We start from the raw sequence: 24711 nt of genomic DNA, 5'->3' as shown, positions 1-24711 counted from the left end.
CCACGAAGCTCATAACGTAATATAGTGAGTACTGGAAAGTATGAAACTAAATATTCGAACGTTCGAAAAAGTTGTGAAAGTGAAAAAAAATATTTTGAACTTCAAAAAGATTTTTGTGATGGAGTGTTGGTCACTGGAGAGTTGAACGCTCTCAGCAACAGCATTTTAGGTCCAGGCAATATAAAATATATTTAACTTTTGAAAGCAAAAAATATACATTTTCTAATTTTAATACATGAAAACTATGCAAACAAGTACTTAAAAATTATACCAACAAATACTTGAAAAACTATACATACGGATAATTGAAAATTATGTATAAAACTATTTGAAAAAGGGTTTTGATTAATATATTGATCACGTGATTATTCATTAATGAAAATGGCAATCGATAAATGCTTAAAAATTAACCCAGAATTGGAATTTTTTTTTTTTTTTAATTTATAGGCAATGTTCGATTGTGAATCAAATTCTGATTGAATTGTTTATACCTATTTCAGCTAGAATTGGGAGATTTTGATATATATAGGATTTTATGTTTTTTTTAGATCAACCTGAGACCATTGTAATATTATATATTGAATTAAACAATTATAGAAGTGAGAGGTAATTAATGATCAATACATTTTGCAACGATTTTTATAAATGAAAAATTTACTAAATAGGAAACGTCCTATTTGCATCAAAAAGGTTGATTGGTAAATGACCCTACCCAAAATCTGGCTAGGTTAGGTTAGGTTAGGTTAGGTTAGGTTAGGTTAGGTTAGGTTAGGTTAGGTTAGGTTAGGTTAGGTTAGATTACTTAGGTTAAGTTGTGTTAGATTATATTATGTTAGGTTAGATTAGGTTAAGTTGGGTTAAATTAGGTTTGGTTAGGTTAGGTTAGGTTATGGTAGGTTAGGTTAAGTTAGGTCTCCAAAAAATAACACAGGAGTTAAAGTAAAACCTTAAAGTTAAAGGCACTCATATGATCTATTCTGAGTTATATTTCGTACCTAAAAATGTCATGCAATTTATACGTAACTTTCAAACAGCAGCAAAGACTGTCAGGTGGCAAATCATTGTGCCCATTAGGTTAAAATATCCATATTTCATTTTGTCCCATTGCTTTATGGGTGATGTTGTTAATAGTTAATGACCTTTTGTCATGCAACATTCATGGAGCCTTAAAGGATCAAAGTTACATTCTCATCCACTGGATGGAAACTGTGGAAGTCACAGCCATGTGGATGACCTTTACTGCTATGTGGATGATCGTTTTTTCAGCCACGTGGATGACTTCTAAAGCAGTTTTGGCGACGTATATGAGTATCTGGTTGACCTATGTCAAAATTGGAGCTGTTCGTAACCCTCCAAACACACACCGAAACTACGACGTTGGTACAACGTTCGAACAAGTTTTAACACCTCCTAACCAGTTATAACAACCAATATAGCAAGTTGTAACAACGTTCTAATACGTCATAAACACGTTAAGCCAAGATATAACCACTTTATTACAAGTTGTAACAAGCGGAAAATAGAGACAGTTTCGGTTTGTGTTTCCAGGGAAGGAACAGGTTATGAGACAAGATTCCATAAGGCACTTTTAATCTTTTATGACGAGGCAACTCCACGATGGATTAGAAAATTGTCGTTTTGTTGATAAGATTATTTTGTTTACAAAGGGTACATGACAGCACCGGATCAACCTTTCTTGAAATTTGCATGAGATGCCTGTTAGTAAAACTCATCTGAATATTTCGGTTGATCTTGACTTTCTCCATTTTCTCTTTTGTTTGTTTTGCATTACAGCAGACATAATTCAACAACCTTGGAGGCTCTGCCTTATGCAGGGTGGGATTCAGTACTTTAGGATGGGATCTACAGAGTGCTACATTGCATGAAATTCCTCTTTAATTGGTTATTTCTTTTGTTGTCTCTAATTTGGGTTAGTCTTTCCTGTGGGATTGTGTGTTCCGTTATCATTAATGGTGGTAAATCAGATTCTAGATTTAAAATATCTTGATATCTTTATTCAAGTGGTTCTCATTCTCCATCTCTTTTCTCTCCGTCTTGTGTACATCATTTCCCAGTAAATTTGAATTATGTGTAAAAGACAGTGAACTGTGAAAAGGAGTACCTGAAGGACTGAAAACAAAGGGTCACAGGTGTGCTCACTTATATATTCAAGCAAAAAGAGATTCAACACCTTGAAGACCCCTTCCCTCTCCCTCTGATTTTCAGCAATGATTCCAGACCCTCTTGCTTCTTTTGATACTAGAAGATACCTAGATACCTAACACTGACTCTTGATGAATACTTCCCGCATTTCTGATTTATCTACTCTTATCACTACTCTATTGTTTACTATTGGATAAGTAATTTCTTATCTAGTCTACCACACTATTAGTTATTTCTGTTTTCATCTCAGGTTTGTTTCTGTAGCCTTCTGTATGGAACCTTTTCATAGATTTTCATTAATTTTACAAAGTGTGAGAATAGACAACAATACATTACTAGAAGACAGCCTCCATTCTATACTGGTTCATAATAAAATAGACAGATATAGATAAATAGATTGGAAAATTCCTGGCAAGAAACTATATGGCTTAAATTATATTAATGTTTTTATCAAACATTAGAGTGATATGTTTGATTAATATAATATTTAGAGATATATAGAAGTCTTAAACTCAGCTTAAGTTGGTGGGACAGACCAGAGCTGAGAAACTATGTAAACAAACAGAGCCACAGACGGGAGCAATGTAGTTGTGTTAACAGACAGAACTCTATAGAGTCGTGTAGTGCTGCTGGCGTGTTAGCATACCAGAACATTGTTGCTGTATAAACAGAGCATCAAACTCAAACAACGTAGGCGCGTTAACACTGCATTTAACTATTCGTTTATGGGTTGAAACACAGCAGACAACAGAATAGTAATCATTAATAATTGATACTGTCTGATAACCGTATTCAGAAGGAAATTAGAGTAGCCGATGTGTTCCAAAATATTGTATTGTCTTTTCTGAGAAGGGAAATAGGCGGTGTCAGAGCCAGTAGAGGTTGTAGATCCATTGGTCAGTTTAAAGTAGCTTTTTTTACTGATTCTAAACATTGGGTTAATACTGACTTTATAGCCTCGTTCCATGTGTGTATTTTTAAAAGTAAGTTTTTAATATTGTTTTCTCTCAAATTCAGTCAGAAACCAATTGCCTCCGTCAATTCAATTCTGTCGCTAGTAACAATGATATGTTTTGTACCAGTGGTGAGTTAGGTTTGATAGAACTTGAAAAATTGTTGAATAATCGACTGAAAAACCTGGATAGCCATTATTGAAGCCAGCTAGATCAGAATAACAAACATTGGATTATACCTCCCCAAGATAACAGCGATGGTTGACACGTGTTGCATGCGTCTGCAACAACCTGTTGCAAAATCAGGGGGGAGGGGTGAAGAATTAGTTGATTTGTTAGTAAACTTCATTGTGTGCTTTTGTAACAATAAATTGCGTTCAGAAAGAATGTGTTGAAATTTTTTTTGTATTTCTGAGTGAGACTTTTTTTTTAACCTACTGACGTGCACGAGATTTCTTTAAAGCTGTCATATGGAACCTATTGTCACGCATGAGCTAAATTTAAGCTGTTATTTTGAGCCTAGTGGCTTTTATGAGCCTTACTACAGCTGAACCTATTGTGACATTTATGAGCTGTACTGAGGCGGTCATTTTAAGCTTGTTGATAAAAAGTACTGCTACAGCAGTCACTGTACTTAGTTGACACTGCGAATCACCGTTAAAACAGTCGGCATCGACTTGTTAGTGATGCCGACTGCTTTATAAACCCACAAGCCGAATGTATCAGAAAAACTCTTCTCCGTGAAAGATTCGAACCCTTAGACTGACAGGAGAAACAATGAAACCACTGAGAAGTTCAATACCCTGACCAAAGTGACCACCACCAAAGTCCTTGGCAGTCAGTGTTTTCATTGCTCCTGGCACTCTAAGGTTCGAATCTCTCATAGTGAGACTCTTTCAATCAAACGTTCCTTCCGCATCAACGATTAAGCAATGTATATTGATGTTACATCTCTGTATTATTCTAGTATTATTCTCTAGTTCCTCGTAGCGTGTCTGGAGAGGGTGTGTGTGTGTTAAGGCAGATGCTAAAATTTGCGTTAATGAGGTGTTGGAAAGGCGTCGTTAGCGATAGTCCGTCGCATGTTTGACCCTCAGGGGACGGCCTGTTGAACAGATCAACGCTTCAATTGGGGTTGTTATTTGACCGTAACACCTACACACGCTGTTAACTGGTACAAGAGTGTGTGTGTGTGTGTGTATGTGTGTGTGTGTGTGTGTGTGTGTGTGTGTGTGTGTGTGTGTGTGTGTCCGTGTTCCTGCAGACCTACCGAATCACAGAGACCCGAAAAAAAAACTCCGAACATGAAGGCTTCATATCAATATTATTTTGTAGGGTTCCCACTCTTTCAGCCTGTAACCCTCAGAGGTGATTCCAATACCGTGACTCCAACCACTGTCGCAGGATTACTGACCTGCTCCGCCAGATACAATAACTGAAGTAGATACCGATGTAAACTCGCGCCGTCAACATTGGACAGAAAAGACCAGGAGAGAGAGAGAGAGAGAGAGAGAGAGAGAGAGAGAGAGAAGAGAGAGAGAGGAGAGAGAGAGAGAGAGAGAGAGAGAGAGAGAGAGAGAGAGAGAGAGAGAGAGAGAGAGAGAGAGAGATAAGACCCTTGTCGATCACCGATAATTGGAAAGAATGTAGAAGCAGCATTAACGTGTCGTACTGGAGAAGATGCACGTATCTTAGGTGCTCGAGAGGATGCACGTAACCCAGAGGCTCACGTGCGCCCCTCAGGCTCTATCCTGAATTCTAATTGGATCGGGGATGCGAACCCCAGACACGAAAGCTGCCTCTCAAACGCCTCCACCTACTCCTATTGCTTGGTACTCAAATGGTGCTTTCTGGCACTTACATTGTTTGTCGATAGCTACATTGTCTGCTGAACGCTACATTGTCTGCTGGACGCTACATTGTTTGCTAGACGCTACATTGTCTGCTGGACGCTACATTGTCTGCTGGACGCTACATTGTTTGCTGGACGCTATATTGTCTGCTGGACGCTACATTGTCTGCTGGACGCTACATTGTCTGCTGGACGCTACATTGTCTGCTGGACGCTACATTGTCTGCTGGACGCTACATTGTTTGCTGGACGCTACATTGTCTGCTGGACGCTACATTGTCTGCTGGACGCTACATTGTCTGCTGGACGCTACATTGTCTGCTGGACGCTACATTGTTTGCTCACATCGTCTGCTGGCAGCCTATTTAATGTGTTATTACTAATTCTAATTCAAAATTATACAAAAAATATCAAGAAAAATAAGATTAATCATTTTGATTTTCCCCTCCAAAGCTGTTTGAACGGTGATGAGCACTCACAGGAGAAGGAAATTGCATGAAACGAGAGTTGAGTGTCAATCACGATGATAGACAATTGATTACCGGGCCGGCACACTCAAGGAGATGGGTGATTGAACGACAGAGGGGGGGGGGGGGGAAGAGGTATGATTGGTTATTGCCGTGGTTGACAGATAGCGTGAGAGTGAGGAACCGGATTGGGAACTGATAGCGAAGACGGTTGTCTTACAAGGCAGCGGAAACGCGACCCGATGGAAGGCTCAGTTACGAATAGCGGAACAAAAGTGGCTCGCTATTTAGATAGTTTCGCGCGTCTCATCGCGAACACAACTGGTGGTGAGGGATATATATTTATTGTCCCAGTTCACATATATATAGAAGACCAAAATTCAAGTTCATGCACGGGAACCCCATAAGCAATCCCACGAATGTCATTTATTCTCTTCCCTGAGGCGAAGGGTCCTCATAAATTCAAAGGAGGGGTAGTCCCATATTATCCCATTCTATCTGTAGGTTGTAACAGTGATGACGCAAGAGAGAGAGAGAGAGAGGTTTTGTTAATGAAAATTTCTCACCATCACGACAAAGATGTTCACCATAGAACAATGAATTGAATGCAGTATTACACAATTGGGACGTTCCAGAGGTTGCAGGCTTGCAATCCCAAAAGTAAGTGAAATGTGAAAGGTTTAATTCAATTCTCTCTTTCTCTCTCTCTCTCTCTCTCTCTCTCTCTCTCTCTCTCTCTCTCTCTCTCTCTCTCTCTCTCTCTCTCTCTCTCTCTCTCTCTCTCTCTCTCTCTCTCTCTCTCTCTCTCTCTCTCTCTCTCTCTCTCTCTCTCTCTCTCTCCCTCTCTCTCTCTCTCTCTCTCTCTCTCTCTCTCTCTCTCTCTCTCTCTCTCTCTCTCTCTCTCTCTCTCTCTCTCTCTCTCTCTCTCTTTTCTCTCTCTCTCTCCCTCCGCCACTCGTCTGTTTGCGGGTGATGTGTGAACAATCTTTGCTTTTTACAATAAATCTACCGTCAATAAATCTACCGTCAATTTACAATCTACCGTCAATTTACAATATACCGTCAGTGTGAGATGGACAGCTGAATAAATCCTCCACTTGGGTGGAAAATGGCGAAATAACTTGATTTAATCTTTTATTAAGATTTAAGCTTTATACACCTTCTGAAGACTCCTTTAAGACTTCCTCTTTCATGGACACTAATACTGTTTTTTTTTTTTTGGGTGCCAAAACTGCTTCCATAATCACTACAACAACTGCCTCATCACCTACCACAACACCCATCAAAACAGTGCCACAAGAACTACCACAACACCGTAGCACTATAGAGTGCCACTGTGGCACCATCACTCAGGATGTAGTTATAACGATATTCTCATAAGGCTCTCGAAATACCTGTTAATTACTCTGGTTAAGGCTCAGGGGTTAACACAGCGTCCGTCGTTATCAAGACCTATCAGTGTAGCCCCACCTCTGACCCACCTCTGACCCACCTCTGACCCACCTCTGACCCAACTCTGACCCACCTCTGACCCACCTCTGCCCCCACCTCTGCCTCCACCTCTGCCCCCACCTCTGACCCACCTCTGCCCCACCTCTGCCCCCACCTCTGACCCACCTCTGACCCACCTCTGACCCACCTCTGCCCCCACCTCTGACCCACCTCTGACCCACCTCTGACCCACCTCTGCCCCCACCTCTGACCCACCTCGCTGCTCTAAACATGGGGGCTCTGCAAACAAAAATTTACCTTTAATTGAGAATAACAAAAAATCTACTTTTCCGGTAGAGAGCAAAAGTACTAAGTGGGGCCGTGTTTTCAGTCGTAAAAATTGAAACCAAATCTGTTTCAATTGTAATCGGGAGAGTTCAGCAACTCGAGCGATTTACTGTTCAATCATTGCATGTAATTACCAATTTGCAATGATCGAAAAATCTTACACACACACACACCCAGGAAGCAGCCCGAAACAGCTGTCTAACTCCCAGGTACCTATTTACTGCTAGGTAACAGGGGCATTAGGGTGAAAGAAACTCTGCCCATTATTCCTCGCCGGCGCCGGGAATCGAACCCGAGCCACAGGATTACGAGTCCCGCGCGCTCTCCACTCAACTACCAGCGTTCCATTTGAGTGTGTGTGTGTGTGTGTGTGTGTGTGTGTGTGTGTGTGTGTGTGTGTGTGTGTGTGTGTGTGTGTGTGTGTGTGTGTGTGTGTATGTGTTTGTGTGCTTGTTATTTTCAATGTATGCTTACTTTTGTTAATATTTCTAAAATTTCAATGCCAGTGTTTTTGTATGAGTTGTGTGTGTGTGTGTGTGTGTGTGTGTGTGTGTGCGTGTCTCCCAATACCCGGATGTGTGCGTATGACAGTGTAAGGATGTGTACACATACATGCGTTCGCCACAGTCCAAGCTTTTTATAAATTCACGAATGCTAATGGCGTTATGTAGTGGTGGAACACAAGGCATAAATTCACGTAGAGGCACAGTAAAATGCCACCGTGGTCGTGTTTACACCCAGCAGTCACGCGAGGCTGGGCGTGGAGTGTCCATTGCACACTCTGCAATGTCACACACTTTCCTTTCCTCCCCTCTGGGTTGATATATGGAATGGGAAACCATGTTTGGTTGTGGAATGGTTGGCTGTTCCTCGATGGTAATGTATTGGTACTGAGGGATGGTAGGTGGAGGGAGGAAGATTGTCGAGTGTGAGGGAGGGTGAAGTGTGACTGTCTGTCTGTCTGTCTGTCTGTCTGTCTGTCCCCCCCCCCCATTATGTGGAGACAGTGAGGGGGTTTGCTCTCTTGAATCACCGTTACTCTAGGGTATTGTTCCCCACTGGACTGTTTCCATTAGTCGTACTCTTAAAGAACAACGGCAATTCAACGCCGAATCAACAACATCATCAACGGTGAACTACCGTTGATTCATTGACGAATCAACGGCCCCCTTGTGCCCACCAATGTGTTGCGTCTTGGTGAGTAAGGAATTGCCTCACTACCACTCCACAAGCTGGCGTAGACAGCTTCTCCGGTCGCTTCACAACGCAAACAAATGTCGTGTCGTTTACTGATGGAGCAGTCGTCGTGATGACGCTGATAAATGAAACGATTACTGGCTCTACGCAGCGAGGTGTTCTGTTTTACCATCGTCGAATTGCGCTGTATAATTAGGCATTGGAAAGAGACGAGGGAACGTCATTGGTCAGCTTCTCTATTATATCCGTGTAGGGGATTTGATCACATAGATACTTGAGGGCGTAGATACCGTAATTGTACGATAATTCTTCCTTGAAAATGTTTTTATGTTTCATTTATTTATTGAAAGTCATTTTCAAGTGGTTTTCTGCATGTAAATGCAATATATATATTGGGTTGGTTTTTGGACTAAAATCATGCGTTCTATCCGGCTAGCAAATATGGTAATGGGAGACACTGAATAAAATATGAGTGTAAAATGCAAAATACCTGTAGAATCACCCAATTTGATATCATTATTAAATTGATATCAATTTAAAGAGAACCGTTTGGGTGCGACTAGATATATTTTGACTTTTGATTAAATTGCCTGCCAATAGTTTTCACATTCATTGCAGGTGCGTGGTTGAATCCATTCGAGAGAAGGGCGAAGCTTTTGATTGACGTATATGTTACGATAACATCAGATGGTGTAATATGATTCGAGAGAAACTGTCAATAGTTTATAGTGATTTTACACTTATCTTGAGGTTATCTTGAGATGATTTCGGGGCTTTAGTGTCCCCGCGGCCCGGTCCTCGACCAGGCCTCCACCCCCAGGAAGCAGCCCGTGACAGCTGACTAACTCCCAGGTACCTATTTACTGCTAGGTAACAGGGGCATTCAGGGTGAAAGAAACTTTGCCCATTTGTTTCTGCCTCGTGCGGGAATCGAACCCGCGCCACAGAATTACGAGTCCTGCGCGCTATCCACCAGGCTACGAGGCCCCACACTTATTTTTGTGGTACCCGAGTTCCTTCAATATAGATATCTTTTTTATTTGTAATTTACTCTTACTATTAGGTTATTAATATTTATATCAATGTATCCATGTTAGTGATTCATAACTCCATTGGTCACGTACGGGAAATTGGTTCCTGTACAGAGAGAGAGAGGGAGAACCATGAACAGTATTACTCTTCATGGTTCATATATTATTATAAAAGTTGTGGCATTATTGACATCTTTTAATATATTAAAGAAAATCAATAGTGTTAACAAGATTACCTGAGAGTTAGAGTCGTAGTTCACAAATAACAAACCAAAGAATTTGTTATATTCTGAAGCTGCTATTTGCTGGCGATGAGTCACAATAACGTGGCTAAAATATGTTGATCAGACCACACACACACACGTCGACTTGAGAATAGTCCAGGACGGACCGAAACGTCGTCGTCCCTACACCTTCTTGTGTGTGGTCTGGTAAACCTGCTATTTGCTGGTTATAGCTTCAGAAGCTGTTAATCTCACTGTTGAAGTCCTTGCCTCGCTGCTTCCGCTGTACGCCATCAACTCTGGTACTTAGTAGTGGCAACCAATATATTTATCAATTAAGGATGTCTGAGATCCGCTCAAGGTGCTAGAACCATCAGTAAATGGGTTTGTTTCATTTGCCACTCATCAAATCTGTATCTGGTTGCTACCACCCATACATAAGTATTACATTATAAATGGGACTCAACAAGATTTGGTCGAAAACATTGTGAAAGGGATCTAATTTTACCACTATTCAATCTCAAGTAGCAGAAGGGTGCCCCCTAAGATTGAATTTCATTAGGAATTAAATAGGCAACGAAGAGGTTGAGAAACTGTGTAATGTGAGCAAAAAAGTACAAAACTATGATTAATCATCTGTGATTAGTCAAATGATTAATCTCTTTCTCATTCTTGTGAGAGATTAAAGGCAGATAATATTATCAGATTTGTAAACATTAGTCGTAAATAATGATTTATTTGGGGACGTTGGTGGTAGTAAGTGATGACACTGGCTGTCCTTGAAGTGCTTTCGCCTCTAGTTTTCGGTTGTATCAACATCTCTGGGAGAAAAATTGTGTTGCTACTAAAATTTCTTGATTTTTGCCCATTGTGTAATAATTGTTAAATTTTAATTATCGTTTTATGTAAGAGAAAAGAAGTGTAATTCTGCTACGAAACACTATATGCTTTGTATATATAGACTATTCATTAAATAATTGCAAACATTTCCCCTTATATATATATATATATATATATATATATATATATATATATATATATATATATATATATATATATATATATATATATTAATATATATATATATATATATATTAATATATAATATATATATATATATTAATATATAATATATATATATATATATATAACAAATATATATATATAATATATATAACAATTGTCCTGGGACCATTCAGGCTTGTTCGCATTTGTGTTCCTCACGTGTGCCCAAAGAATGAGGTGATTTGGTAAAATGCTATGCCCAAGATTACTATCCGAGTGCCGGCGGTGGGGTGGTTCAAATAGCCTCGGCTATCACCTCATTTTGTCCGGTCGTGATGGTCAAGTGGATTAAGGCGTCTTGTACATACCAGTTGCGTTGCACCTGGGAGTATGGGTTCGAGTCACTTCTGGGGTGTGAGTTTTCAGTTGCATATTGTCCTGGGGACCATTCAGGCTTGTTCGCATTTGTGTTCCTCATGTGTGCCCCAAAGAATGAGGTGATTTGGTAAAATGCTATGCCCAAGATTACTATCCGAGTGCCGGCGGTGGGGTGGTTCAAATAGCCTCGGCTATCACCTCATTTTGTCCGGTCGTGATGGTCAAGTGGATTAAGGCGTCTTGTACATACCAGTTGCGTTGCACCTGGGAGTATGGGTTCGAGTCACTTCTGGGGTGTGAGTTTTCAGTTGCATATTGTCCTGGGGACCATTCAGGCTTGTTCGCATTTGTGTTCCTCACGTGTGCCCCAAAGAATGAGGTGATTTGGTAAAATGCTATGCCCAAGATTACTATCCGAGTGCCGGCGGTGGGGTGGTTCAAATAGCCTCGGCTATCACCTCATTTTGTCCGGTCGTGATGGTCAAGTGGATTAAGGCGTCTTGTACATACCAGTTGCGTTGCACCTGGGAGTATGGGTTCGAGTCACTTCTGGGGTGTGAGTTTTCAGTTGCATATTGTCCTGGGGACCATTCAGGCTTGTTCGCATATATATATATATATATATATATATATATATATATATATATATATATATATATATATATATATATATATATATATTATATATAATATATATATATATATATAATTATATATATATATATATATATATATATATATATATATATATATATATATATATATATATATATATATATATATATATTAATATCTTAAACAGAACCACAGTAAAAAGTGAAAGTTAAAGGAAAGATCAAGTTAATGTAGATAACGAATAGAGAAAAAAGGAAAAGCAAAGAATAAATTACGTGAAAAAAATATATTCTCTCGCAAAACTTCTTTATTTCCCCTCAAACTTTTTTCCAGTTGTCCTCTCTCCTCTCCCACCACTTTCTTTCCCTTAACCCGTCCATTCTTTTCCCCTCCCCCGACCCACATCCCTCTCCCACCGTCCCACTTCCGTCCCATCCTCGCTAACACTCCCTCCTGGTGCTTCAGCCCCTTGAAGGGCCGCAGACTAGGCCAATAAAACCAAATGTTCCCATCTGGAAAAAGATTTTTTATTATAATATATATTTATATATATATATATTTACATATATATATAAACATTTATAGCAAAATAGTCTCTGTATCCTCTAGTTCTCTCTCTACACATCTGGTACATATGGTATGTATTGTCGGGATACATACAGCCTTGCACACACACTGAAAGGACCAATGATGTTTCTTTTTTTCATTAATTTCGTTACAGGAGTCACTTGTTATGTAGTCTCGCTTCAGAAGTAGATTCTCGGTAATATTTCAGGAGCTGCTTCTTCCTAATGTTCCAGTAGGTACTCCTCCGTAATGTCTCCCACTGTGCTAGTTTATTATGAACTTTTACATACATATATATATATATATAAAACACACTCAGTAAAAAACGCTACTCCCTGACAATAACGATGAATATACCTGATGCCAATGCATGCGTTTTAATTTGTTAATTATATGTACAATTACAATATTAACATCGTGTGTAGAGACTGTTGAAAGAAAATGGTCTTTATACAATAAAATGGTCTTTTTTATACAAAAAAAATTAAATGGGGAAAGGGGTGGAGGGTCACAGTTAATGTTGGATTGATAACTGTTAGTTTCTCGTCCATTTTCACAGGATTTGGCTAATTTTGTTCTGGTAATGACAAATTATATTAATTTAATTCTGCTAAGTAATTAAGAAATTAGTATTTATTGTACTCAAAGGGTTCATAGGAAACATTTTTGTGTAAAAAACAGAAGGCGAGAGAGATTAAATGTCAGGAAAATGGCAAATGAGAGGTGAGAGAGAGAGAGAGAGAGAGAGAGAGAGAGAGAGAGAGAGAGAGAGAGAGAGAGAGAGAGAGAGAGAGAGAGAGAGAGAGAGAGAGAGAGAGAGAGAGAGAGAGAAGGAGAGAGAGAGAGAGAGAGAGAGAGAGAGAGAGAGAGAGAGAGAGAGAGAGAGAGAGAGAGAGAGAGAGAGAGAGAGAGAGAGAGAAGAGAGAGAGAGAGAGAGAGAGAGAGAGAGAGAGAGAGAGAGAGAGAGAGAGAGAGAGAGAGAGAGAGAGAGAGAGAGAGAGAGAAGAGAGAGGCTATACAAACGATATAGAACAGACAGGGAAAACGGACACAGTCTGACAATAAGAGATAAAGATTATTATACCCCTGGGAATATACCCGGGGATTATATCCGGGGATTATACCCGGAGATTATACCCGGGGATTATACCCAGAGATTATACCAAGGGATTCATGGTGAAAGCAATACGAAGGAAGAAAACATATTAGACATATTTAAATTAACACAAATTAATGTGAAATTATTACTTACCTTTACATAATACAAACTTTTATTTTTCACAAACTTTTCCTAATTCCCTTTAATAATAAAAAAAATATAGATTTTAATCACAGGTTTTATGATTTTGGTGTTAAAGATGACTCAAATAAACTGCCAATATTTAACAAGACTATTTAGTGCGAGTTATAATAGTCATACTCATCCACACGAATGTTTTAGTACCAGTTAATGGGTCTCGAACCGACGAATATGCTGCCCATCATCATCAAAACCTGAATTCATCAACACATGCACAACAACGATTTAGATATCATCCAACTAATGAATCATCCTGGGTCTGATGAGGGGTGTGAAGGCCGGCAATATTAACACAGACCAGAGTTATCATATGCTTGGCATAAATGACCCAAATTCGTACATAAACTAGCAAATATTCTCAAGATGAGCATACGATGAGCAGCCTCCACGAACGCAACAAATAAACAGTTTTTTTCCTGCTGTCTGTATCAGCTCTGTTACATCACGTAACTGAGAGTGTTCTGGTCATATACGTAGCTGGAGTACAAGTCTGCCCAATATATTGTATTTTCTCAACACCCAGGATTTTCGTTGTTAATTGTCAGGTCAGTGATTACGGATTATCTGAGTCGTCAGGCGACGTTTGGAAATGGTCTGCTGTCATAAACATACTTTGAGAGGAATCTGTGTGGGTTTTTACTGCGGTTCCGATGCCTTGATAACATATCTGATATCATGAGGTTTCTGGATACCAACCCAGACTCTGTAGAGGCTCTAGACTTACACTGTCTTATAGATAATAACACTGTGATAAGTATCCTTTCCTTTGGAGTGAGAGAGGTGAGGTGATACGACTTCAATGTCCTGATTCTGATGGCCATATGTCCTGTCGCCTCTGAAGGATTTTTTTCCGCTGTGGTGAAGGAATGGATGAACGATGAGGGAGTCTCTAGGCGACGCTGATCAGATGGTCAGCTAGAGGAACAAATCTCGAAGCCACAGATGTTGACTTAACAGCAGAGCCATGACACCTGCCTCGCATGTGGCTCTTGTTTCGTAACCTGAAATAAACAGGTGATATTATTGCTGATTAACATCAAATGTTTTTTTTTAAGACGTGTAAGAATCAAGAATTAATTAAGGAAATTAAGTGCTAGTGAGAGGTGTTTTGTCGTTGTCGTTTTAAAGAAATCTTATTGTAAAGTAGTTAATATTATTATTATTATTACGGAGAGGTTTTCATGTTAATGTGTATGAATGTGTGTTTGTGTGTATGTTAACCGATATGTGGGTGTGTGTCAATGAACTTGTAAAGGTGTGTTTGTTAAGCGACTATGCGTGTGTGTATGTGTGTTAGCGTGTGTACAGACATGCTGTGCTTGTGAAATTATGCTTGTGTGTGTGTGTTGACTCACACGATTGCGTGTGTGCGTGTACATGGATGCATAAATGAATTATCCACGAAAACGTTTTTTTTTTTTTTGTTCACTGGTGAAATAACCTACAAGTAGATTTCACCTATACGTGCTTGTAAGTCGAGCATATCAGCTCAAGGGCCTTTCAGTAGCCAATCAAATACATTTGCAATACCTCACGCTACTTCTGTTCATAATACCTACTCCTGACAATTTTATTTGAAATTTACATGTTATACCAACGCCTCTATATCTCATCCCACTAGCACACTACTATTGCACATAACAAGTGTTCTCTCTAGATGACCATCACTCAACCGATTTTCTAGTTACCCACACACACACACACACACACACACACACACACACACACACACACACACACACACACACACACACACACACACACACACACACACACACACACACACACACACACACACACACACACACACACACACACACACACACACACACACACACACTTAATCTTTCCCTGTTCATAACGAAAGTTTCGTTTGAGTACAATTTCCTCAGTGACTAATAATTATGTATGTTTTTTATCGTATTTCTTCTCCTTTCTCTTGTATAGTTCTGTAGAAGCCTAACTCTCTCAGTTTTTGTTATGGACGGAGTGGAAGGTGGTGCCAGATTTCCTGTGATTATGGAGATTTATAATATATAAAGGTATTATAATTGGTTGTATGATGCACATCTATGATATGAGCTTCAGCAAAATTTGCTGGAGATGTGCCGGAGATACTTTTTTGGATACATACTTCTGGCGAAATTGACCAAGACTACGAGGTATACTGGTATACCACTAGCCAGGATATACGGGGTATACTGGTATACCACTATGCAGGACACATAGTCTTATACGTTTGATGAGTTCCCTCAAATCAAAGTCGTGGCTGAACGTGCGGTCACCCGTGTAATTACTGACTGAACCTAATGGGGGGGGGGGGAGTTGCCTAAACCTCACTGAGTGAGTGTTGCGATCAATGTAAGTTAGATATCTGGATATCGTTGCTTTCCACTTCGAACCTCAGGCGATCCCTGCGATCTCTAACCACTACCTTAAGCAACACAAATATTGCAATCATTCAAGCATGCTAGCGTGCAACCTCCTGTACCATACGAAGGCTTTAATCTAGTTCCTAAGCTACATTAAGTATTCCTTTTTTTATCTAAACAACATGGATCAACGTCTTGATATTTAGGAGGAAAGAAAGAGGGAAAACCGAGACTATTTCAGACTGATAGGAAGTGCAACTCAGAATACAGAAAAGCAAGAAGCGGGCCCCCTTAACAACAGAACTGCATGCTAAGCAAGCCAAGGCTAGAATCACCCATATACGAATGTGGGATGGTCTTACTTGTTTTATTGTCTAAAAGGTTAATCCTAGCTATGTTTTTAGATTTTCTGTTGCCGTAATGGTGATCCCGGGAGGGAGCGGACTGGACGTCAGGTCCTGGAGGCGTCACCACACACACATAAACAGCAGAGCACCACACACAGCAGACAGTGCAGGAAAACAGCAGAGAGTACCATTCAGCAGCAGACGTAACCGGACACCAGCAGAGCAGCACAAGAGAAGGGATGAAGAAAAGTTACACTCTTTTTTCATGATAAAAGAGCAGGTTAGTGCACAATAGGCTTAAGCTTAAAAAAAAGTAGGAAACTTGTATTATGTATTATACTCTTTTGGCTGTATTTCACTATTTCACTATTTCCTGTAAATAGGAGCTATCTTGCATGATGCAAGGGGAACCTTAAAACTGCTTCTTCTGTTCTTTAATTCAAATAATATAGGAGAGATAGTCTTGTTGAACCCTTTCATCAATCCCTATACGACCTATTGCAACGTGAACTTAAGGTACTTCGATTCTATATGAAAAACAGTTCACTTTCTGATATTACCACCTCGAACCCTCGACCATAATAATCACACACACACTATCTACCAAACTCTGCTGGCATTGATATTCACCCCTTTATACAATACTACCGCCTGTGTACAATAATATACCCATCTGTGTATATTGTATTTGTAGTCTCTGTTTTAATATTCCCTGTGTTATCACTCATATTTTGCATCACAGCACTTGGTATCGCAAATGTCACCCATCCATAGGATACTCATCAGGTTACTCATGTTACTCACACCACCAGCATGTTACTCAGTGTTATCTACAATTTAAAGATATTTACCTACTATTGACCTATATGGAATATTACAATTCCCTTATTTTTTTATCATAAAGTCTTAACGTCTAAAAAATTCAGTCTTAACCCAGAAAAGCGTTAGCATGTATACAGTGTTATTATGCGTCAATGTTATCTTATGATTAATCCATGAGGTTATCACCCTTAATGTAACAAAACCCATGGTGTTATCTCCCTTAATGTAACAAATCCATGGTGTTATCACAGCTAATATAACAAACCCATGGTGTTATCACCTTTAATGTAGCGCACATTGGGTGTTATCACCCCTAATGTAACAAACTCATTGTGTTATCACCCCTTAATGTAACAAACCCATTGTGTTATCACCCCTAATATAACAAACTCATGATGTTATCACCCCTAATGTAACAAGCCAATAGTGGTTTCACGTCATAATTGTACATCCACAATTTCATCATGATGGTGTTGGGCTATCTAACTGTAGTCTCAATAACAATGTTATCAGCATCACTGAGTTGTATCATCCTGTCTTATCTTTCCACACACACATCACTATCCCCTCCCCCCTACCCCACCACATCACCATCCACCCACATATCACAGCCCCACATCACAATATCTCTCACCATCACCACCACCACACACTACGCCAACAATCATCCCCCGGAAGTGACGACGTCAACCCATCATCAAGGTCAGAAAATCACCATCACTGAGGTCAGACCATCACTATCACCAACACCTGTGACTCAGAAACATTAAACTAAATCCAGAATTACTCCTGAGGGCCTCCACGAGTCAGTTAGGGTGCTCTGGTGCCCTAACTTAGAATGGTGCGATGCCCTAAACTTAGGGTGATGTGTGTGTGTGTGGGTGTGTATCCCCCAAACCAATTATACTTCAGGAACTAACTGTTTCGTCTGACTATGCTAATGAACTTTCTGCTAGTCTGGTCCAACGTATGCAGATGCCGAAACTGATATGCGTGTACCTGCTCTGAATTAGCCTGTTCTTCTGACTTACCACTACGTTAAAAATGCAACTGTTTTACCCAATCCAGGACCAGGATTCATTAAGCATTTATGTTGCAACAACTAACGAAGCCTCTACATCCTTCAACAATTAAGACGTAAACTATTTATCAAACAGTTTACGAGTTTTGGAACATCATAACCCAAGGTTGTTATTGTTATAAACTACCTCGTAGTGATTCGGAGTTTACAAACCTGTTTAATAAATGTATACAAAGCTGCCATATTTCAGGAAAGATGTACAGGTTCCAAGAACCCAATCAATCTACCTAACCTATATTAAGGCACTTTATTCTTTGCTAAAAAAGTATTTTTTTGTTGTTTAAGGTTTACAGTATTTTCAGCTGATTCAGTATTTTGAAAGATACATGCTTTATGATATATTTTTTGGGGGGTTGACAGAACATCTCTTTCTGGCTTCTGGTCTGTGGAGCCAAGTGGTATTGGGCCACTTGCAATAGTCGGTTTTTAAGGTAATGATTTATCCGATTTTAGTCTGGAGGTTGGACAGTAATAGTTGGCTTCCCAGAGCGTTTTTAATCCGGACAGTATTGACATTATAGTGTCTCGACAGGAGTGCCAACCTTACATTTTTGGTAATATTTACAGTGTTACCACCGCAATACCTCGGTATTAGTATTTTTTCAAGGCATAAACGATGTGTTCTACAGACTATAGTGTCCCGTACCGAGTTACCATCCCTGTAGTCTAACAAGTGTAGCTATCAATACACTGTATCTCCAGGTACTCCGTCACATCTGCTAGTACTCATAAACACCTGTTAGTACCCAACACACACCTGCTATAGTACCCACACACACCAGTCAGCACCCACACACACTTGCTAGCACCCCACACACACCTGCCATAGTACCCCCATACACCTGCTAATCGCAAGTGTTATCGGTTATCAGGAAGTGTCACAAATCGTGTAATTATTCCCGTGGACTTGACTTACATGGACTTAAATCCCATGGACTTGACTTCCATTAACACAGGAGTTTTCACAAGACAAATGAGATGAAACAATTATACATTCCTTCGAGAGTTCGTGGGTGAAAGTTCAATCCCATCTCACAGTCTCAATATTTTAGAAAAATACTGAATTTTACGATTTAATTGTGCATTATGCTAGATTAAACTTATGCATTTGCGAGTGTTCCAAAAAGTCTTTTTGGATTATTATTTACTTTAAATAATTACTTTACAGTGAATCTGAGTCTTTGTGAAAATCAATTTCCGTGGATCAGCTAAAGAGTAGGTATTAACAGTTTCACCATCGCTTCAGTATATATTAAATCAAGTCAACTATTGATAAATGGAGACTTACTGCAGGTTTCAACATTTCAGAATTCCCCCCCTAAATGACTATATCCCCCCATTGGTGAATTTAACCCTGTCCCCCTCCATTTAACCCTGTCCATGGAGGACAGAAGGAAATGTATATAAGCTGATTAGCATTGTAAATGTGTGGCCACGTTTGTGGTAGAAAATTATAATAAAAAAAAAAACTGGTGTATTACTACGGGGGTTATTCAATCGCTGACCTAAATGAGCATTTGTTTATCTTTGTTTTTTAGAGCTGGTAGTTGGAAGAGGAGAAGGAGAGGAGGAGGGGAAAACGACTGCGACTAAAATTCCCTAAAATTCACGATTTACAACGACTAAAATTCACGATTTACAACGACTAAAATTCACGATTTACAACGACTAAAATTCACGATTTACAACGAATAAAATTCACGATTTACAACGACTAAAATTCACGAATCCTAACGACTAAAATTCACGATTTACAACGACTAAAATTCACGATTTACAACGACTAAAATTCACGATTTACAACGACTAAAATTCACGATTTACAACGACTAAAATTCACGATTTACAACGACTAAAATTCACGATTTACAACGACTAAAATTCACGATTTACAACGACTAAAATTCACGATTTACAACGACTAAAATTCACGATTTACAACGACTAAAATTCACGATTTACAACGACTAAAATTCACGATTTACAACGACTAAAATTCACGATTTACAACGACTAAAATTCACGATTTACAACGACTAAAATTCACGATTTACAACGACTAAAATTCACGATTTACAACGACTAAAATTCACGATTTACAACGACTAAAATTCACGATTTACGGCGACTAAAAATCACGAATCAGAAACGCATTCTGAGGCACACTCACACTATGGCTCAACACGTCTTCAGTCTGTGCTCGTCTGTGCTCGTCTGTGTTCGTCTGTGCTCGTCTGTGATACGAAAGCTCCCAAAGACGTAGTCTTCAATTTTCGTTTACCCATTGTTGCAAATCTCGGGATGCAAGCCACAACAGCTTGTCTTGCTCCTGAGTGTAACGAGGCGTTACACCCAGGAGCTTCGCCCAGCCAGAGAATCGAACTCGAGTCCAGTAATTTTGTAAACCAATTTCGCTAATTGTTGTACTGCCGATGACCGGCGATGTTGCTGGATTAGCGAGAATTGGCTTAGTGTTTATGATGCGTTTAGTGTTGGGCTGAGGACATATCAACCTTTGGAGGGTATATCATGGCCACCACAATATACTGCCCAACCAGCGAGGTATACTCTACACCTGAACATTGCCCAAAACTAAATTTAAACTCTCAGTGTAAATACACACCAAGAAATGGGGGTATACATCTCGCTGTATACACATCTCAGGTGTAGCATATCGTGAGCCACTTAAGGAAATGTATATTTGAGCATTTCCAAATGTTTTACCTACTAATATGCGAACAAAGATTGAAACAACATTTGAAAATTGAGCAATTGATATAAATTTGAAAGGTTTACACTCAGGGGTAGACCTCAGTATATAGTGGTATGGAAACAGGAGGGTTGATTTATGGAACAGTTTACAGGGTAACGTAATTGACGTGGGATCAGTGGATTGTTTCAAGCGTAGGTTATATATATATATATATATATATATATATATATATATATATATATATATATATATATATATATATATATATATATATATATATATATATATATATATATATATTGAGGAATTTGAGTCGATATGAACCCCCTCGCCAACAGGCCCTCGAAACCCTCCGTTATAATCACTGAACCCTTTCATACGCTCACTCAAACACTTCCCTACACTCATTTAATCCCTCACCAACACTCTCTCCTGCAATCACTCAAAGACTCACTCAGTCACTCACTCATACCATCACACACACACCCATCTAAACACTCCCCTACCTACTCAAACCTCTCACTTAAAGTCACTATAAAACCCTCACTTTGACTCACTCAAATCCCTGTTGTAATCGCCAAAATACTGCAACACCAACTCACACAAGCATATGTATTCCCTGTTGATTTTCCCCTGGCACTCAGGCTGGTTTAATATGCTGGTCTTGCTGATGTGTGGCACAGAGACAGTGTCCTTATCAGGAAAGCTTAATCAAGATTGTTATATGGGAAGCTGAGGGAAAATCCTAGTTAACAGGAGTTTGAGGTGGATTAGTCTGTGACTGTCTTTAGCCTGTGGCTGTGTTTAGTCTGTGACCCACACCCTTCATATCTGGTCCAATTTAACCCATAAGTGTAAATGGTGTCAGGTGTAGCGGATTTTGTATTCTTGGGGACTTTTTTTTTTTGTATATATATTAAAAAGTCCAATTCAGTCGCTCCCGTCTAGAGAAATTTGGACTCACCCTTGGAGATATCTGGAGATGTGTTGACTAACAGTGGCGCCGTCAAGTTCTTGGCGTTGTCATCGTAGTCCCCGTACACCAATGGTGGCGGCGGCGGGACTGTGGTAGTGGTGGTAGTGGTGGTAGTGGTGGTGGTAGTGGTGGTTGTTGGGGGCAGAGTCGTCGCTACCTCTACAACAAAGAGAGAGCATCCCTAGTCTAATTATTTATCACCAAAGAAGATGAAATATCTTACCAAGGTATGATATCATACTAATGTAAGATATTTCAGAAGAAGAAGAATGGTGATATCATACCAATATGTGATATACATTGGGGGTTCTATTAGAATAGATTATAGGATCCCAAAGTATATTAATAATTATTATTTTATTATATTTTTTAATTATATAATTTCCTATTACACCTCATAAACAATATTAACGTATTATTGAGTTTAAATTATGATATGTAATTGAGTACTTAGTTCAAATATGTGTCTGTCTCCTCATTTTTATTTCATGCATACTAACTCAGAGGACACTACTGAAACAATATGTGCTTTGGGTACATAAATACTCAGAAAATGGAGTATATATATACATATAAACCTTATGGTGCATTCTCTTTATCAGTGTATATTCTCTGAGTGTACTGAACTATATTCAGGATGGGTATATATATATATACCTGTTAATTGGTTATTAAGGCTTCTGGCACAGCCTTAATAACTCTCCATAGGTTGTTAGGCAAAATTCACGACACCAAACAAAGGTCTATGGGAATGGTTTCTTTAGAAACGGTATAAAGTAGCCGTTATAGTCAAGCAGTCGTTCGGTGATTATGGCGATGGCTGATTATGCTCTGATAGCCCTTGCGTAAAGGTGCCCGTTGTGTGGAGGTAGCCGTTATGGTCAGGTTAGCCGACATAAACAAACGGTGTGCCTACGTCCGCAAGTCCTTCAATGTTACATATAAGTCGATTCTCTCACAGAGAGAGAGAGAGATCCTTCCAACTGATCAAGAAAACTGTTTATGTTGGCACTTTGCTACTGTGTTGTATTCAGTCTATGGCATGAGATTTTATCGCGTGTAACACTTAATTTAATCTTCACAATACACTTATACCTTCTTAGATTGTGTTGACGGCATTTTTATGTGATCTAGTGAAGGAATCTAGTTTTGCAGACATCCACAAGACTTCCTTCTTGTTGAAGGAATCTTGCCATGCAACTGTCAACTACTCAACTCAACCCGAATTCAATTGAAAACTGGCTCTGCTGCCAGGTCGGAAATTCTGCAGAATTTGTAATGTCTGCTGTCATTTATCATTACCTAAATATTTACAATTCCCACTAATACTAAGCTGATTGGATAATTCCTTGTAAGTGGTCCCCAGTCAATATATTTCCCAATACCACCTCCACAATTTCAGAGAATGACACATGCAGTGGCAGTCAGACTGTGAAGATAATCTTTATGCCTCGCTAGTTAACAGTAATTACCATTAAGTGTCTTAATTAACATCCCTAGGGACTCGCCATCTGCATGACCTGACTCGGCTATGGAGAAGGAAATAATACTTAACATCGACCATTGAATTCGTTAAAACATATATATATATATATGACTGAAAACTCACACCCCAGAAGTGACTCGAACCCATACTCCCAGGAGCAAAGCAACTGGTAACTACAGGACGCCTTAATCCGCTTGACCATCACGACCGGACATATATTGTCCTGTAGTTACCAGTTCCGTTGCTCCTGGGAGTATGGGTTCGAGTCACTTCTGGGGTGTGAGTTTTCAGTCGCATATAGTCCTGGGGACCATTCAGGCTTGTTTATATATATATATATATATATATATATATATATATATATATATATATATATATATATATATATATATATATATATATATATATATATATATTTGACATGTCCTGGAAAATATATATTGCATGCTGAGTCAATGTTAATAATGTTGACAACAACAATATAAATAGAGTGCAATGTAATATTCAAATACATTAAAAATATTAATTTTATGACAATTAATATTGGAAGATGGTGTAAATAAGTCTCCAACACCGCTGGAAACAGAGACCATGGAAAATTTCACACAGTACACAGAATGATGAGGAACACAGTCATTGAGAAGTATTGGTGTACTGGAGAATACAGACAGCATGTTGTTGTTAAAGATTCGCTACCTGGAACAAAACGCACCAAGTAGCACGGGCTATGGTGAGCCCGTAGTGTCTTTACAGACAGCACTCACCTCTTAGACTAGGGCCCACAAGATGTGAAAAATAGAAGTAAACAACAAAAATTGTCTTTGAAAATGTTAGAAGTGTTCTTGCGAAACGCTTCTAGTCGTCAGACCATAAATGAAAAGTGAACTTTGGAGAGTTAATTTTTCAACTACCCCCGAAAAGTGTAAGTGCAGGACTCAGTCAACACCACTAACCTCTCCGTTTATTCCCCTCTCCTAATATGGTCTCCAAGTGTCCTAGACAACATAGATCTCTCCCTCAGATCAGTCTCCAAGCACAGGAGAACACAGACAAGACTCACCTCTCAGAATAGTGGTAGCCTGAGCCTCCCCCAGGAAGTTCTTCACGATACAGGTGTAGATCCCAAAATCTGAGGGCACTAAGTTCCTCATCTTCAGTGTCATGTTGTGCCTGCAAAGAGACAACATGTGGGAGTGATGTGCTCGGAGCCACCACACACACACACACACACACAACATTGCTAAGAAAATATTGAAATCATTCAATAGGATCGAACAGGCATCATATTGAACTCCTCAAGCACACGCACAACCGACTCAACCATAAAGCTATCTCAAGCAGACTACTTGACTTACCTTATGAATGTTCTCACACATATATCAC

At 39.4% G+C, this 24711-nt stretch overlaps 1 protein-coding gene across 1 annotated transcript in view; it reads right to left on the bottom strand.

Annotated features, from left to right (window-relative positions):
- Positions 1-13285: 13285 nt before the first annotated feature.
- The window catches only part of LOC123759897 (lachesin), a 174979-nt gene continuing 163553 nt past the window's right edge, over positions 13286-24711 (bottom strand). The window contains 4 exon segments of the mRNA XM_069325415.1: positions 13286-14532; positions 16266-16361; positions 21831-22001; positions 24389-24498. Coding sequence (XP_069181516.1) covers positions 14447-14532; positions 16266-16361; positions 21831-22001; positions 24389-24498 — 463 coding nt within the window. The 3' untranslated portion in view covers positions 13286-14446.

The sequence above is a fragment of the Procambarus clarkii genome, chromosome 16 (assembly GCF_040958095.1).
Source record: "Procambarus clarkii isolate CNS0578487 chromosome 16, FALCON_Pclarkii_2.0, whole genome shotgun sequence".
Lineage (NCBI taxonomy): Eukaryota > Metazoa > Arthropoda > Malacostraca > Decapoda > Cambaridae > Procambarus > Procambarus clarkii.
The sequence above is the reverse complement of the archived record's forward strand: the minus strand, read 5'-3'. Positions and strand labels throughout refer to the sequence as shown.